General features: G+C 44.9%; 1 protein-coding gene across 5 annotated transcripts in view; it reads left to right on the top strand.

Annotated features, from left to right (window-relative positions):
• The window catches only part of DOCK11 (dedicator of cytokinesis 11), a 198,083-nt gene that overhangs the window by 88,918 nt on the left and 91,120 nt on the right, over nt 1–18,045 (top strand). For all 5 annotated transcript variants that reach the window (XM_047765108.1, XM_047765105.1, XM_047765106.1 and 2 more), the window contains 9 exons: nt 949–1,071; nt 1,265–1,341; nt 4,625–4,809; nt 4,901–4,966; nt 6,701–6,793; nt 9,254–9,377; nt 13,596–13,717; nt 14,207–14,293; nt 16,866–16,955. In XM_047765108.1, the coding sequence (XP_047621064.1) occupies nt 949–1,071; nt 1,265–1,341; nt 4,625–4,809; nt 4,901–4,966; nt 6,701–6,793; nt 9,254–9,377; nt 13,596–13,717; nt 14,207–14,293; nt 16,866–16,955 (967 nt within the window). The remainder of the gene's footprint in view (nt 1–948; nt 1,072–1,264; nt 1,342–4,624; nt 4,810–4,900; nt 4,967–6,700; nt 6,794–9,253; nt 9,378–13,595; nt 13,718–14,206; nt 14,294–16,865; nt 16,956–18,045) is intronic.

Below are 18,045 nucleotides of genomic sequence, written 5' to 3' on the forward strand. Positions count from 1 at the left end.
CACATTGGAAACTCTCTAAATTGCTCTTAAAGATCTACTTTAACTTGTATCATCTTTGAGGTATGTTTACCTTTGATTAAAATGCACATTTTCTATGTCCAACTTGATGAGTTTTCACAGATGCATCAGTCAGGTAACTGCCACCCTGACCAAGTGGTAGAACATATCTGTCACTCCAGAGGGTTTCCTCATGTCCCCAATCAGTCAGCCATCCCACCCCCACCAAGGCACCCCCTGACCCTAGATGACTTTGACCTATTATAGACCTTCAGATAAATGGAATCATGCAGTATGTACTCTTGCATTTGGTTTCTCAGGCTCAGTCTGGTTTTGGTTTCATCCATTATGTTGCATGTATCAGTTGTTCTTTTTGTTTGTTTGTTTGTTTGTTTTGCTTTTTAGGGCCATACCTGTGGCATATGGAAGTTCCCAGGCTAGGGATCCAATCAGAGCTACAGTTGCTGGCCTACACCACAGCCACAGCAACGCGGGATCCGAGCCGCATCTGCGACCTCCACCACAGCTCACGGCAACACCAGATCCCTGACCCACTGAGCAAGGCCAGGGATTGAACCCACATCCTCATGGATACTAGTCGATGCGTCACAGTGGGAACTCCTCGGTTGTTCATTTTGAGTAGCATTCCATTGTATGAGTATACTTCAGTTTGTTTGTCCAGTCACTTGTGGATGAATATCTGGGTTGTTGCCAGTTTGGGGCTATAACAAATAAATCTGCTATGAACATTCAAGTATCATGTGGAAATATGCCTAGGAGTGGAGTTGCAGGATCAGAAGCTAGGTGTATGCCTGACTTCATGAGAAACTGCCCAACTGTTTTCCAAAAGAGTTTCACCACCCCCTAGCACTATTTTACCTTAATTTATCAATAATTTAGAATTAAAAATTAGTAAATACTTAGAAAAAAACCCTTCTGTTGCTGTTTCAGACCCATTTTCAAAGATGTTCAAGGCTCTCTGGACCTGGATGGGAGGTTTTCTCCTTTGTATAAACAAGACAGCAGCAAGCTCTCAAATGAAGACATTCTGAAATTGCTCTCGGAATATAAGAAGTAAGTGTATGGAGTTATTGCAGTCAATCAATAAAGTAGACGAATTATAATTTCTTAACATGATGAATGTGAGTCATATATGGGAGAAATCCCATGCTTTGGAGCATTTGGATTTGGAAGTTTGGAGATAAGGTAATCAATGCATTTAGTTCTCATATTTTTTCGGTATAAACTATTGTTATTTTATATCTAGGCCAGAGAAGACCAAATTGCAGATTATTCCTGGGCAGCTAAACATCACAGTGGAATGTGTTCCTGTGGATTTATCAAGTAAGAACTTACGTGTTGCACATAAACCTTAAGGGCTATGTTTGAATCTCAGGTTTTTATCTTTTCAATATTTTCTTGAGGTTTCTGGGGTGTATTAGTTTCCTAGGGCTGATGTAAGAAAGTGTTGCAAACCGGGTGGCTTAAAAGGACCAATTTACTCTCTCGTGTTTCTAGAGGCTAGAAGTCAAAATCAAGGTCTCAGCAGGCCGTGCTCCCTCTAAGTGGGCTAAGGAAGAGTTATCCCTTGCCTCTTCTCAGCTTCTGGTAGCTCCTGGCTCTCCTTGGTATCCTTTGGCTTGTAGCCGCATCACCAATCTTGGCCTGTCCTCATGTGGCCTTCTAAGAGCACCAGTCATTGGATTATAGGGCCTACTTTCATCCCGTTTGACCTCATCTTAACATCTTTTTTTTTTTGTCTTTTTGCTATTTCTTGGGCTGCTCCCGCGGCATATGGAGGTTCCCAGGCTAAGGGTCCAATCGGAGCTGCAGCCACCGGCCTACGCCAGAGCCACAGCAACGTGGGATCCGAGCCGCGTCTGCAACCTACACCACAGCTCACGGCAACGCCGGATCCTTAACCCACTGAGCAAGGTCGGGGACCTAACCTGCAACCTCATGGTTCCTAGTCGGATTCGTTAACCACTGCGCCACGACGGGAACTCCTCATCTTAACATCTTAACTTGCATCTGCCAAGACCCTGTTTCCAATTAAGGTCACATTCTGAGCTTCCAGTGGACATGGGTTTTGGTGGGACACTCTTCAACCCCATATGCCTGGTGCATAGTTACAGATTAAGGAGTAAATTAAACTGGTATCATCAGATTCTGTTTTGTGTATAACATATGATGTTGTGAGTGTGCTCCAGTCAATTTCTGCTCCTTTTGCCTTGGCTAAGTTTCATCAACGAAGGGGTCAAAAAGAAGGGAGCATTTCTTTTCTTGTCTAAAAACAAGACCCTATGATCCCAGGAGAAAAACGGACCGAAGACCCAAAAGACAATGGCAGGAAATAAAATGACTGCTAAATATTTGAAAAATGTTCAGTCTCAGTAGTTAGGCCACCAGCATAGATTTAAACATGTAAGCTTTGTGGATGTTTTTGTTATTAATCTCTCAGATTTACAAAAACAACGTGGAACTAACACTGGCTAGGTCTTGGCCAGGCACCATCACCTATCACAGACAGGAGTGCAGTTTGACCATAGAGATCTATGAGTGTCCGTAACCAAGGCATTCCCCTTCTGAGATTCTATCAATCCACGTATCCGCTGAGTCAGCACTTATTGAGTAAATGTGATGGAACACCTCCGAGATGCTTCAAAAGCATGGTGATTAAAGTCTAAAAGGAGTGACAGGCATGACACAAGAAAACAAATAAATGAGTAATTGCAGTCCGTGATTGGGTGGGCTGCTTTAAAGTCGCTGGCCAAGGAAGCCTCACCATGTGGCCCAGCCAGCATGCAGGGGTTGGGACTGTTCATGCCGCTCTGAGGGTGTCACGTATGTAGCGATCTTGACGTGGGCACTCGCTCGCTGGGGTGTGTGTGAACGGAAAGGAAGCCAGGATGGCTCTAGTGTGGTGTGTGATGGGAACAGGGGACCCAGGAGATGAAGCAGGAGAAGGAGGAAGAATCACATCAGGCAGAGATTTGTAAAGGCCATGGTCACGCCTTCAAAGACTGGATTTCATTCCAAGGACAATGAGAAGTCACCAAAGGATTCTAAGTAGCAACATGGCAATTGACATTTTCAAACATCTGAGAGTACAGTGGCTTATTTTTTTTTTCCTAAAGAAATAATGGGAAGTGTAGACAGGAGCTTATGCATAAAGATGTTCTTTGCAGTGTTGTTTCTATCGGAGGGGAAAATGGGAAACAACCAAAGGTCTAACACTGTCAGTGTGGTTAAGGCAGTTATGGTGTAAACTTTATGCAGCTATGAAAAAATGATGATTACAAAGAGTTCATGGAGGAAGACATCAGATAACATGCCAGAAAAACCCACAACAGGATAAAATGGAGTTCCCTTGTGGCACAGCAGGTTAAGGATCTGGTGTTGTCACAGCTGTGGCAAGGGTTCAATCCCTGGTCCGGGAACTTCCACATGCCGTGGATGTGGCAAAAATAAAATACTAAACCTACCCTAAAAGAAATATTGAAAGGTCTCCTCTAAATAGAAAATAACGTACATCAATTACACAGTTTAAGAAATCATTTGTGGAGGTCCCCTTGTGGTGTAGCAGATTAAGGATCTGACGTTGTCACTGCAATCAGCTTAGGTCGCTGCTGTGGCTTGGGTTTGATCCCTCACCTGGGAACTTTCATATGCCACAGGCGTGGCTCAAAACCAAAAAAAAACAAAAACCAAAAAACAACAGGATAAAGTTCTACATACAGTAGGATTCTTATATAAAACATGCATAGAAAGACTAGAAGAAAATATGCCAAAATATTAGCAGTAATTATCTTTGGGTAGTGAAATGCTCACTTGTTTCTGTGTACCTTTATACCTCCAGATAGTCTGTTGGAAGTATTGCCATAATAGAAAACCAGACCCGAGGAAAAATCTTGTGTCCTCAGATCTGACTCTCCTGGGTCTTCCTTCTCCATCAGTATCACTCTGCAGCAAGGACCAGCAGTCTTAGAGCCCCTTAAGTGTGTGAACAACCTTTACTGCAAGTGGCCACCTCACTAACACGTGCTGCTACCCTTCTCTGAGACATTGTGTTTTCCATGTTTGAGAGGATTGAATTTATTATGGGTGACACACTGTAAGAGCTACAGTTTCAAAAGGCTGCCATTATGTCTTAAGTGAAAATTTGCACCTGCACCAAGTTAACGTTTTAAAAGTGGCTAGCCGTGAGCTAATTGGAGGCATGAATGTGCTGTTACTTCCCTGATGCTGATAAAAATTTGCCAGTGAAAGCTAAATTGCAGTCACAGGAGGAAAAAAAAAAAAAAACGTAGTGGATTTCTTTGCAGAGTTTAAATTTATCAAAATTATGGTGTGTTATATTTGGCAAATCACTCTACGTTGAGAATGAAATAGCAATCCACGCCTGGTTTGAAGGGTTTCACTAAAATCAGCATCAGACTACTTACTCCTTCTTGTTCTTTGTGTTCTTAAAGGGGTCGTGTAACTTTCGGTCCATCACTGAGAGTTCTGTTTGTGAAACTGCTCTCTGAGAACACAATCCATGTATATTTTTATAAATGCAGGAATGTGTTAATGATTGTTAAATGGTGTCATCTTTGCCTGCGGTTTTTTTTTTTTTTCACTATAGATTGTATTACTTCTTCATATGTGCCCCTGAAGCCTTTCGAAAAGAGTTGTCAAAATATGACTGTGGAAGTTGAAGAGTTCGTTCCAGAAATGACAAAATATTGTTATCCATTTACTATTTACAAAAACCATCTGTATGTATATCCCTTGCAATTAAAATACGATAGCCAGAAAACATTTGCCAAGGTAAACAATGTAAACTCTACATTTGGGGGTGTAAAATGTTCTTTATCATCTTCTCGTCTTGCGCCTCATGTTGAATGATGAATCATTTTAGGCAAGGAACATTGCAGTCTGCGTGGAATTCCGGGATTCCGATGAAAGCGATGCCAGCCCCCTAAAGGTTGGTTTGTGATACGGATAAGTGTGCATTCTTAGTAGAGACAGAGCTTTTGGCACTGGGTGGTTTCATATGCTAAACGTAATGTGTTTAAACATCGAAACATGTACTAAAGTGACAACTGTAATACTGTCTTTTCTACTCTCACACATTTAACTCTAAGAATGAGGTAACTATTTTAAAAAAAGAGCAAAATGAGTTGGGAGCATATCTAGCTTTAAAAATGAGTCAGCTGCCTTTGCCAGATTGTTGCTTCTGCTGCACGGCGATTTTGCACTGCTCCCGTGCCTACTCACGAGGTCGTTTTCTCCCAAGACCCGACAGTTTATAACGGTACCATCAGGGGAGTATAAAACTCCTTTCTCCTTGAAACCTGAACAGGCTTCAAGCTGACAGAAGCACAGCATGACTGCTTTGATCTGAAATATGACTTCTGCTCTGGAGCTGGCCACATGGTGCCTCCAAACTTGAACTAGTGATCTACGAAAAGCGTCTTAGCATTATCTAAATACCTGTCACTTCACAGCACCCCTACGTTTTCACTCTTTATAGCCACTTTGTACTTTTGGCTCTTTAGCCCATTCATCAGAGGCCTGAGAGAGAAGGCAGAACGTCTAGCCATCACGAAGTGTGTATCTGCTCCCCGCCGCCCCCTTCTCTAGCTTGAGCCTGAACCAGACAGATGGATGACGAGTCTTCCACTTAAACCACCCAGGGAAAGAGGCTGCAGTGTCCCCGATTAAGTCAGTGAATGGTGTAATAGCTCCTACCTTGGAAAAGAGATTTTTGTTTTTTCACAGAGAAACCTGAGTTAAATTAAGGATTAGCTGGCTCAAATGAGGTGTATTTTCTCTGAGTCTCCCTTCAGTGCAGATGAGAATAACCTTTTTTTTTCTTTGCCCCCGTGCAATATACTTAAAGATTCTTAGGTTACCTCCCCTGCGGATTGCTTTCATAACCACATTTAAGGCGAGCTGATGCTGCACCTCCACGGAGTCTCAGTTTCATTTCTTAGCTGGCTTGGAGGCTGGCTCCGAAGTCGCCCGAGTGAGGCACTTAGGACCTTGGCAGGCTGACTCCATTTTCATCCCTGAACTCCTTTTCCTTAGGTCCATGGAAGTGTGAGATGAAATCGGAACTTTCCATGAAACCAGAGAAATAGCCTTCCCAGGTGGTTTATTGGTGGAGCAGCGAGCTGGTGGCTCTTAAAATGTGGCTCATAAAGTGAGAGGACAGTAAGCTTGTCCATAGCTTAATGGACCTTCAGTTGCTAATTCCTTTAGGCTAGGGGTGGATCTGCTGTGGGTTCTGTTGGGTTAACTCCTCGCCTTGCCCACTGCGCAGCGAGTGTTCAGCAAATGTCACTGACCAAGGAGGGGAGCTTCTCATATTAAGAAGTGCAAATAGACAAGAGACGTGAGTTTTCCAGGCCTGGTTGGAGAGCGATTCCCTTCCAAATGCTTAGAAGCGTTCCGTCTCTTACTGTCAGCTAGGTTGGAATTATGTTTCTTTGATGGCCGGAAATTCAGAAGCATCCAGGCAGCCAAGTTAGGCGATGTCTGGAGGTGGTGTCTGGTGTGACTGTAAATGATTTGGAATTTACAGGCTCATGGTGAGAGCCGGGTGGGCTTGGCCGTGACCCTGTGCTCACAGATGCCTCTAACTGTATGTGGTTCTGTAGCGTCACGTTTAAAGGCTGGCGTCGAGAGGGGTGACTCTGTTTCCTTCTTTTTGCAGTGTATTTATGGAAAACCGGCCGGGTCTGTTTTTACCACAAATGCTTATGCAGTTGTCTCGCATCACAACCAGAATCCAGAGTTCTATGATGAGGTAAAACACATTATCCTGAAATTGATACAACGCGGTGGTTGCTCTCCGTTTTCTCTTTGCATCATGGCCGATACGGTATCTGCATTTTCAGTCCCTGAAGGTTTTGTCCCATGGAAATAGAACATGTCACATCAAAACAAGGGGCCCCTGCCTGGCTTGGTGCCCTTTGATGACAGTGGAAGATCAGCCTATGAATTGAAGGGGCTCTGGCAGGAGATAATGTGGGAAACAGACACCAGACGGCAGCGAGGCATCCAGCCCCCGCTTTGACAACTGGCTCCGTGACCTGGAGCAAGTCCCTTCCCCTTTCTGAGCCTCCATTTCCAAAGCTTGAAAATAAGAACATTAGAAGGGGATTTTTCTGAAGGCCCTTCTAGCTCTTTCCTCCTGTGATTGCGTGGGGGAGGCTGCAGCCTCCCAGTAAGTGACCTGCTTCCGGAGACACAGCAGCGTGGCGAGGCCATGGAATCCCATTGGCTGCATTCAGTGCCTCAGTGCAGCCATCAATAGTGTCAGTGCTATGACAGGATAAGCTTTTCAGGGAGAAGATTCTCCCTGCCTTTCCTCTCTGAGGACACATTGAGGACACCCACTCCCATTTGCAAAGTTTATTCACCTTGAGAGGAAGAAAATAGCTTGGATTTTTTTTAAAAAATTTTTTATTATAGTTGATTTACTGTAATGCAGTGTCCTGTCAATTTCTGCTGTTCAGTAAAGTGAACCATACATACATAAACACATTCTTTTTCTCACATGATCCTCCATCATGTTCCATCACAAGTGACTGGATATAGTTGTCTGTGCTATAGAGCAGGATCTCATTGCTTATCCACGCCAAAGGCAATAGTTGGCTTCTACTAACCCCCAACTCCCGGTTTTGGGGGTTTTCACACCGTTGCAGATGACCTTGTCCTACTGACTCGGGAACTCCCTTGCTCACTCCTGAGTTGAGTTGAAGAGAAGGTGTTTGGTTCTGTTTTTTTTTTTGTTTTTTTTTTTTAATTTTTTAGATTCTATTGGAATAGAGGGGCTGGCGTGCTCTCTCGGTCTCAGCGTGCCCTTCCCCCCTCAGCCTCTCTGACCTTATCTCTGCCTCCTTCTTCTTCCCGATGCTCCTCTATCTCTGTGTCTCTGTGCCCTTCCCAAGGTTTCTCTGAGTGTCTCTGCCACAGCCCCTTCCTGTCTGTATGTCTCCAGCTGATCCAAATCCACAGGCTGCTTTTCATCCCTCCATGTGTCCATGGAGCCCGGATGGGCATCCCCAGCCAGAAGCTCTGCTGGTTCTGCTGCTCAGGCCCCACGTCTCCATTCCTGGCTTGGTCTGAACCCATCCCCCCTGCTGTCCTGACTGCCCCCACCCAGCTGCCGGCATCCGGAGGCCTTATACCCCAGGCCTAGGCTCGCCCATCCCTTCTCAGTCCAGTGCCCCTGCTTTCCTGGAGGATGAGGAGGAGGGTAGCGGTGCTTTTGTGCCACCCAGGGAGGGGGTATGGCTGTATTTATGTGCAGCAGAGCATTAGATACCCAGATGGTCCGGATGCTGGGAGTCGGCACATTGTGTGGTGAAATATACCTACAACAGAAATTAGCTGTAACACCAAACCCATGCCTTGTATGAATGATAATTAGGCCAGATGTCCATCACCAGGCTGTTTAATATGTCCCCCTCTGTAACCAGTGCAGTCATTAGAGAAAACTTGTTCATGCAGTAAGTAGTCCACAGCATCTTTAGGAAGCCAGAAATAGACTTTTCACTCATTTACCGTGTATTGACCAGAAAAGTGAATGAGTGTGTGTGAGTGTGTGTTTGCATGTGCTTCTGTAATCTGTGTCCCACATACTTCCCAGGAGGCCTTACAAACACTCAGTTGGGTTCTGAATGGAAAGTGACTTGAGATGTTTGTATCACAGTATTAATTTTTAGCACTAAATTCATGTGTCAGGATGATCCTTTTTATTTATTCAGAGGCTTGTTTTTCTTCTAAAGACTCTTCTATGAACTGTAATTTGCGGGTCCCCGAATACCACAGTGCCATTTGCACGTTTACTTGTAAAGGCTTAATTTTTTTTTTCATTCAGAGGAGGACAATGATTTCCAAAAAAGCGACCTTTCAACTTCAATGCACGTTGTAGGTGGATTGCATTCACTGACTCAGCTTGAGTTACATTGTACCTCTGGTCTGTAAGGATGTGGTTTTGATCCAGTGTTTTTAGAAAATCCTGCTGCAGAGTTGAATCCAGGAGCATCCACAGCCCAAGAGAATATTGTTGTCAAACTGAAACTGACCAGAAGAGCATATGGAATATATTTAAATGCTATCTATTATTTGACTCCTTGGCCTGTGATTTAGAAAAGTATGTCATTGGAAAAGTATGATGAGACAGAACTAAAGGTCTGACAGGCCAGCTTGGCAATTAAAACCAAACAAAATACTATGTGTAATTTTGCTTTCGTTTCAGGTTAAAATTGAGCTTCCCATTCACCTGCACCAAAAGCATCATTTGCTTTTCACTTTCTATCATGTAAGTTGTGAAATTAACACAAAGGGAACAACCAAAAAGCAGGACACAGTTGAAACTCCAGGTATGTGTGCTCTTTAAATGTTTCTCCCTAGAGCTATTTGAAAGCCAGTTGTCCAGGATATAAACCCCTTTTCCATCGAGCCACAGGCCACTTCCCCTCACCAAAAAGTGTATTTCTGCGTTAAGAAGTTCATTGGTAAAGGATGAATTACATGTTCACTTTATCGTCATGTCTACACAATGGCGTGTCCACATTCTTGCCAGTAGGCTTGGACAACTTGCTATAGGCAGCATCAAGTGATGTTGCCCTTCTCAGAGAGAAACCCATACTGTGCTGCAGAATTTTTCCTATTTCTTTCATGTAGAATGGCCCAGCCACCAAAATTTTCCAGTGCTGCTCACTGAGAAGAGGGAAGTGAGCCCAGAGCCCTGGGCATTTTTGAACTTGGGGGAGGTTGGGGTTCTGGTAAGAAGGGGGACAGGTTGGACTAACTTGAAGAAGCTTTGGTAATGAAGCCCCAGCTGTGGTCCCATTCAGCCAGGCTTTCGGTAAACCAATGGGAAGCAGCCTTAGGAGAACATAGAGGGCCCTGTGAACATGGTCTGTGCCACACCCACTGTGTCAATGTCAGCACACCCTAGGATTCAGGTCCAAGCTAGCCTGGGTCAATCTTAAGTTTGTTCATTTGCTCATTTGCTCAGTAGATGTGTCGACCTATATATTGTGTATAAGCTAGTGTAGTAGGGCCTACGGCGAATACAGCAGCGAATCAAACATAAATCTCATCTTCAGTGAGCCAATGATCTAGTAGGGGAAATGAGACCTCTGTAGACATTTATAACACAAGACAGAAAGTAGTTGTTACCAAGAGGCGTTCCCATTGCGGCTCAGTGGGTTAAGGACCCGCTGTCATCCCCGTGAGGTTGTGGGTTTGATCCCTGACCTCGTTCCGTGGGTTAAGGATCCGCCGTTGCCGTGAACGGTGGTGTAGGTTGAAGATGTGGCTCGGATCCCACGTTGCTGTGGCTGTAGTGTAGGCCGGCAGCTGCAGCTCCGATTTTTCCCCTCGCCTGGGAACCTCCATGTGCCGCGGGTGCAGCCCTGAAAAGACAAAAACCAGAAAGTAGTAGTTACCAAGAAAATGGAGCTATGTGATATCAGAATACAGCGGGTTATACCTTCAGCTGGTGAAGGGACAAGTGTCTGGAAGTCAGGGAAGGCTTCCAGGAGGAGGAGATGGTGTTTGGGTGAGCCCTTAAGGGTGGGGTAGAGTTTGGTCATGCAGTGAGGCCAGGAAGGTAGTGGATTCCAGGATGAAGGAACGGCTGGGGCAGAGGCAGAGTACCGAGGGGTATGGGCAGGGAACCACAAGCAATTCAATAGGACCAAAGCACGGGGTGCTGGGAAGGGAACTGTAGGATGCCAGGTAGAAAAGCAGGCGTCAGAGGGTGGGTGCAAAGAGCCTCGGATGCCAGGGTGTGGATTCGATTCTATTCTCTTACCAATAGAGAAATACTGAGGGGTTATAAACACCAGTCAGAGCTGTTTTGCAGGAAATCCAATCAGGCAGCACAACAATGGCTGAGGTGAGTTGGAGCAGGAAGAAGGAAGGAAGGAGGAAACGCCAGTTAGGGGGCTGTTTCAGAAGCCCTGGAGAGAAAGGGCATCGCGCTGTGGCGGTAAAGGGGGCGGGGGGGGGGGGGGGGGGGTGGGGGATGGAGAGAAAGAAAAGTGCGGAGGAAGAATGTATCGGGCCTGGCGAGTGATGGGCTACTAGAGAGTGACTTCAAAGTTAGCGGTGAAGTTTCAAAACTGGAAAGAGGGTATTGCCACGTAGCAAGATTGTGGGCGGGGCTGGTAGGTTTCGGACGGATGTTGAGTTTGAGCTGCTAGAGAGCCGTGTGCGTGATGCCCCGCAAGACAGCAGGACTGAATGTTAGGAAGTTCCCTCTGTGGATAGCCTGGTCCTGTTCCAACTCCCCTGTAGAAACTGCAGTTCGTTCAGGGTAGGGGCCTTGCAGGGTGAGCAGAATCCTGGCAGCAAAATAGGAACCCATGGCCGTGCACCTCCTGAGAAACAAATGACCATTTCCTTACCCACATCCTCGCCAGAAGCGGACAATGATGCTCGGCGGAGCGTGAGATGGCTATTCTGTGTGCCACTCGTCATCGCTTTAAAAATATATATTAAAACATTTTTTGAAGTATACATGATAGACAGTGTTTTAGGTGTACCGCAGAGTGATTCAGTTATAAATAAATATATATATCTATTCTTTTTCAGATTTCTTTGCCATTATAGGTTATTACAAGATATTGAGTATAGTTCTCTGTGCTATACAGTAGGTCCCCGTTGATTACCTGTGCTCTATGCAGTAGTGTGTATCTGTTAATCTCAAACTCCTAATTATCCCTCCCCCCACTCATCACATTTAACCGTCCATCCTTTAGGGGGCTTCACACCTTTGAGGGGCTTCACACCTTTGAGCCAGATGGCATGCACCTGACACTGTACCTTTATAGCTTCTGAGCATTCGGTATGAATTTCGTCTGAGAGACACCCTTGGCCATGCTCTGATTAATTCACAAAGGGTTAATCAAATGTTACTGTGCAAAACATGTTTTCCAAGCAATTCTATAGAGACAGAAAGTGGATTTTTGGTTGTCCGGGACTGGACGTAGGGGAAGATATTCTGTGACTTCTAAGGGTTATGGAGTTCCATTTTGGGATGATGAAAAAGTTCGGGAATTAGATATTGGCGGTCGTTGGACAGCTTTGTGAATATATTAAGCACCATTGAATTCTGTATTTGAAATAGATGAATTGCATGGCCTCTGAATTGTATCTCAGTAAAAATTTCAATGAGGAAAAAATGTGGCCTAAGAACACGAAATATCTTTTCCTCCTTTCGGGACTGGAATCCTGTTGTCTAATTTTAAGTTTAACGACTTTGACAGAGTCTTTTTAAATGCTGCTTCTGCTCATGTTACTTTCCTCTGCTTTTTATAAAAGCAGAGCTCTGGGTAAACCATTTCTGAGGTTATATTAGCAAAGGTGCCCTTCGGGCGTGTTTCAGCGTCTGAGAAAGCCATTCGGTCTACTTAGAGAAAGCAGCCGATTAGTCTCTTTAAGAATGAAAGCGTTTGCCAAATTGAACACGTGAATGAAAACATTCTAACCAGATTTGTGTCGACTCCTGTGTTCACAGTCTACACGCATGCACACACACACACACACAAACGTGAAGAATTTTAAAGCATCAGAGAGCAGTGGCTTTAAAAAGCACTCTCCGGCCAACACCCTCTCGCATATGCCAAAACTCAGTCCAGAGCAAGCTTTTCTACAGCTGAGTTATAAACACTCGAAGCCCAGAGTAATCTCTATAATGGAAATACTGACACTGCTGGACTTGAACAACACAGATGGCTCTGGCTTTTTTAGCTAGAACATGATGAGTGTTCTAATAGGAAGCCAAGAGGCTCTTCGGGGGTAGATCTGTTAAGAAATGTGGAAACTGGGGAGGCAACTCTCCAGTGGATTTTGGTTGTAAGCACTCTGCCCTGGCACTACACCTCTTCCTTCTGTAATCAGGAGACCCGCCCAGCTAAATACTGCCTTGTAGAAATATGGAATGTAGCCTTGACTTGTGACCTTAATTTTCCATAGCCCCTTCCTTACCCTAGGGTTGCCGGAAGAAGTTTTGGGGTGATTGCTCTCGGATTATAGTCTCAGATGGGGCCCTCTGTACTTTTAGTGAGGATGGACGAGAGAATCTGAATTCTTTTAAAAACATAAGTCTACCAGGGAGTTCCCTGGTGGCCTACTGGGTGAGGATCTGGCACTGCCGCTGCTGTGGCTTGGGTCACTGCTGTGGCGTGGGTTCGATCCCTGGCCTGGGAACCTTTGGCTGGCATGGGTGTGGCCAAGAAAAGTTACTTATAAGAAACATAAGTCTACTAAAAATTATCCGCCAGTGTGTAAAGATAATGGCATTGATGCAGTTTAGAAGTTTCAAAGTATTTTTGTATATTAGCTCACTCTGGTATCTCAATAATTCTGTTAGATGGAAAAGCTGTGCGTCGTTAGAGTCTAGGAGGTAGTAAACATCCCAAACTCATCGTGCCTTCCCCAGTACTCTGATGCCCAACACCCGGACTCCCACATGCAGACCCCCCCGGCGACATCACCAGCCCCGTCCTGCTCGCCAGCGGCCAGATATTCATGTAGCTAATTGCATTTGCGCTCTCATTTCTCACGGCTGATTATTGTCTCGGCAGTTGGCTTTGCCTGGGTACCTTTGCTGAAGGATGGTAGAATCATCACATTTGAGCAGCAGCTGCCAGTTTCCGCCAACCTTCCCCCAGGCTACTTGAATCTGAATGATGCAGAATCCAGAAGGGTAGGAAAATATCTGTATTTGTTGAAGTAATTGCGATGAAATGTTTAAAAAGTCGAATTCCGTTGGCGCAGTTGATAGCTACTCAAAGTGTGGTTTGAGGACTGGTACTGATCCACCCAGCAAAGATAAGTCTGGAAAATGAATGTCAGGAAGCTTTTATAATAGTTTGGCAAAGTTACCTCGTGTCTGTTGATTCTAATAATGATTTTTAAGATGGGTCTTCAATCTCGTGTATCATTTAGAAAATTCCTTTACTTAGTAATTTTTATTGCAATTTATAAAAGCATCAGCCTGCCAAGGATTGGAGATTCAAGATGATTTAGAATACATTTATTCTAAAGGCAGGTTATTTTCTCCAATAATTCCCTATATGTGAAACTAACGCATTTATTTCTGAAAGAAAATGTTGAAATGCATCAAGGCGTCATATGTTGCTCGTCTATCCATTGCTATGTTACAGAAACTCATGTGTGTATTTTCTCTTCACAGCAATCTAATGTGGATATTAAGTGGGTAGATGGTGCAAAGCCTTTGTTGAAGATTAAAAGCCACTTAGAGTCCACCATTTACACTCAAGTAAGTTGATTTTTGTCAGTTTTAATACTTGAGTATATTTCTTGACTAAAAGAGACTATATTCGATCCCTACAGCCTTAAAGAAGTTGTGGCCTGAGAGAGTTTCTCATTAGTTTTTTTTTTTTTTCCTTTTTTGGCTGCACCTGGGACACGTGGAAGTTCTGAAGCCAAGGATCGAATCCAAGCCACAACTGCAACCTATGCCACCGCTGCAGCAATACCTGATCCTTAACCCACTGCACCACAGTGGAAACTCTGACTTTCGCATTAGTAATAACATCATTTTTTTTTGCCTCTTTTTAGGGCCACACCTGTGGCACATGGAAGTTCCCAGGCTAGCTAGGGGTCAAATCAGAGCTACACCTGCTGGCCTCTGCCACAGCCACAGCAATGCAGGAGATGAACTTCATCCGTGACCTACACCACAGCTCATGGAAACGCCGGATCCTTAACCCACTAAGTGAGGCCGGGGATTGAACCCGCATCCTCATGGTTACTAGTCGGATTTGTTACTGCTGTGCCACAACGGTAGCTCCCATCATTCTTAATCATAGCTCAAATTTAAAATTCTTCTCAGATTACCATTAACTGATTCGAGTCTAACAAAACTCTGAAAGGAATGTGGAGGTTATTATCACCATTTTAAACAATATGTTTTATTTGTTTTGAACAGTTTTAGATTTACAGAAAAATTGTGAGGAGAGTACACAGATGTCCCATAATCTCTGTATGTAGTTTCCCCTAGGATTTTTTTAAAATTAAAACAAAAAATTTAAAAATTTTATTTATTTATTTTTGGGGGCTGTGCCTGTAGCATACAGAAGTTCTTGGGCCGGGAATCGAACCCGTGCCACAGCAGTAACAATGCCAGATTCTTAACTGCCAGGTCACCAGGTAATTCCCCCCCTTCCACCGCCCAGTATGAATGTCTGGCACTAGTGTGGCACTTTTGCTACAACTAATGAGGCAATATTGAGACATCATCATTAACTAAGGTCTGGACTATATTCAAATTTCCTTCATTTTTACCTGTTAATGCCCTTTTCTGTTCCAGGAGTCTATCTAGGATGGCATGTTACATTTAGTTGTCCCATCTCCTTAGATTCTTCTTGGCTGTGACAAGTTCTGAGACGTCTGTTGTTTGCGGTGACCTTGTCAGTTCTCAGGAGTACGGGTAGTTTGTAGGACTCCTCTCTGTTGGAACTTGTCTGATGTTTTTCTCATGGTTAGACTGGAGTCGAACACAGAAGTTGGCGGTCAGTGGATCATGGCTGGCTATTACCATTTGCTCTTGGTAGCATCCATGAAATTAGACTCAAAGAGCTGAGAAGCCTCAAGCACAGTTTGAAAAATTATGGATGGAGAAGGTGAAGTCCACGCCCCTTGGTGTGGCCACAAGGTCGCTCTGGGTCCCCACTTCCCACCTCACCATTCTGTGGGTAAAGACACTGAGGCTCGGTCAGGTTTGATGATTTACCCGCGGTCACACAGGTAGTATGAGAGGAAGCAGGTCAAAATACAAATTTCATGATGCCAGTTCCTAATACAATCTGGGCTGTCCTCAAAAATCAACCTCTCGAGAGTTCCCTTCATGGCTCAGCAGTTAATGATCCCAACTAGGAACCCTGAGGATGTGGGTTCGAGCCCTGGCCCTGCTCAGTGGGTTAAGGATTCGACGTTGCTCTGAGCTGTGGTGTAGGTCGCAGACCTGGCTTGGATCTGGCATCGATGTGGCTCTGGAGGAGGCTGGCAGCTGTAGCTCTAATTTCACTCTTTGCCTGGGAACCTCCATACACCCTGGGTGTGGCCCTATAAACAAGCAAAAAAAAAAAAAAATCAACCTCTGCAGACACCATATAGGACAGCTGGACTCTGGTTGGTGTGCCTTGAACACCTGAGACTGTTGTTCTGAAGCCTCCGTGCTGCTCCCTTTCCTCACCTGTCAGTTCAGACCTCTCATCCTGCTCGTTTCATTAAGACATAGAAGCAGCCCACCTTCAGAGCTTACACTGAAGGCCAAAAAAATAAATTAATTAATTAAACAAATTTTTGACAAGTTGGGCATAAACTGTGTAGGTATATGCTGAGGGTGCCCGGTTTGGGTGCTTTGTGTGCTGCTCAGGAGGGTCGTGGCGCTCATTATGAACACACGTGTTGGAAGCTGCAGCTGCCAAGTGTGGCCATTAGAACAGCCGGGTTGGGAGTTCCCATTGTGGCTCAGGGGTAACGAACCCAACTAGTATCCCTGAGGACGTGGGTTTGATCCCTGGCCCTGCTCAGTGGGTTAAGGATCTGGCGTTGCCGTGAGCTGTGGTGTAGGTCACAGATGCAGCTCGGATCTGGTGTTGCTGTGGCTGTGGTGCAGACCAGCAGCTGCAGCTTGGATTCAACCTCTAGCCTGGTAACTTCCATGTGCCGTGGATGTGGCCCTAAAAACAAAACAAAACAAAAACAAACAACCAGCCAGGTCAACAGGTCTGCAAGATTGGGGGGGAAGGCGGGGTGGGAGAGAGGTAGAGAGCTTTTCAGGTAATGAATCAAACTTCAGGTGGCCGTGTCCATCTGTTTTGCAGGATCTACATGTGCACAAATTCTTCCATCACTGCCAGCTGATTCAGTCAGGATCGAAAGAAGGTCCAGGGGAGCTCATTAAATATTTAAAGGTAAATGCACAGCCACTATCTGTGAAAGGTTTGTTTCTCAGGTCTTTCTGTTGCCACGTTTTTGATGCGAGGCGAGGGGCGGGGGGAGAGAAAATCCAGCTAACACTTTAGGCTGCTTTTCGTCTCTCCTCAAGAGAACAGTTTCTATTATGCGCTTTTCCAACACATGGCTGTTTAGAAGCAGACAGCAGAATTGCTCCATGAGGAAGAAAAAGTGAGAGCCAGAATTCGACGACATTATTTTGAGAATTCACATGAAAATGTTGATTTCGGTTCCATAAATCGATTTGGTCTGTTCTCATCTTGCTGACTGGCTAGTCAAGGTGGAGAATGCTGGGGGGGGGGGGAGCCGCCAGGAGAAACGAAATCACTTTTGCTCGGAATAAAATGGGAAATGATTTCCTGTGTCTGTAGGAGGAAGATTATCAAAAGGGTCAGCTTGAAAGAGAGAACCTAGCTTCTGCATGTTGCCTAAGAGAGAGCCATGTTTTACCAGATGTGTTGAGAATCCAAGACTCTGTTTATTCCCTGGCATGGCAGCCCTGGACACACGTCCTAGCTGACAGTGACTTTTCTTTTGGCTGCTCCATCAGTAGAGTCAGCTGTGGCAAGTCTGAGGAATTTTGATTTTTTTTTTTTTTGGCCTTTTTGAGCAAAAAAGGCATATGGCAGTCCCCAGGCTAGCGGTTGAATTGGAGCTACAGCTGCTGGCCTACAGCAACGCAGGACCTGAGCTGAGTCTTTGACCTACCCCACAGTTCATGGCAATGCTGGATCCTTAACCCACTGAGTGAGGCCAGGGATCGAACCCACAACCTCATGGTTCCCAGTCAGATTCGTTTCCGCTGCGCCACAACAGGAACTCCAGGACTTTTGATTTTAAACGAAGCCTCTGCAGGATTTCCCTTTGGACATGTGGTACTGCTAATGATCTTCTCAGGAAACAAAAAATGGTCATTTCTTTCGGAGAGGTAGTATGACAAGAGAGCATACCTACCTATAGGGGTTCTGGAATCACAACCTGAGTTTGTGTCCCAGATCTGTCCCATATTAGCTCTGTGATTGACCTTGACCAAGTTACCACACTTAT

This window comes from Phacochoerus africanus, chromosome X (genome assembly GCF_016906955.1).
Source record: "Phacochoerus africanus isolate WHEZ1 chromosome X, ROS_Pafr_v1, whole genome shotgun sequence".
NCBI classification, from domain to species: Eukaryota; Metazoa; Chordata; class Mammalia; order Artiodactyla; family Suidae; genus Phacochoerus; species Phacochoerus africanus.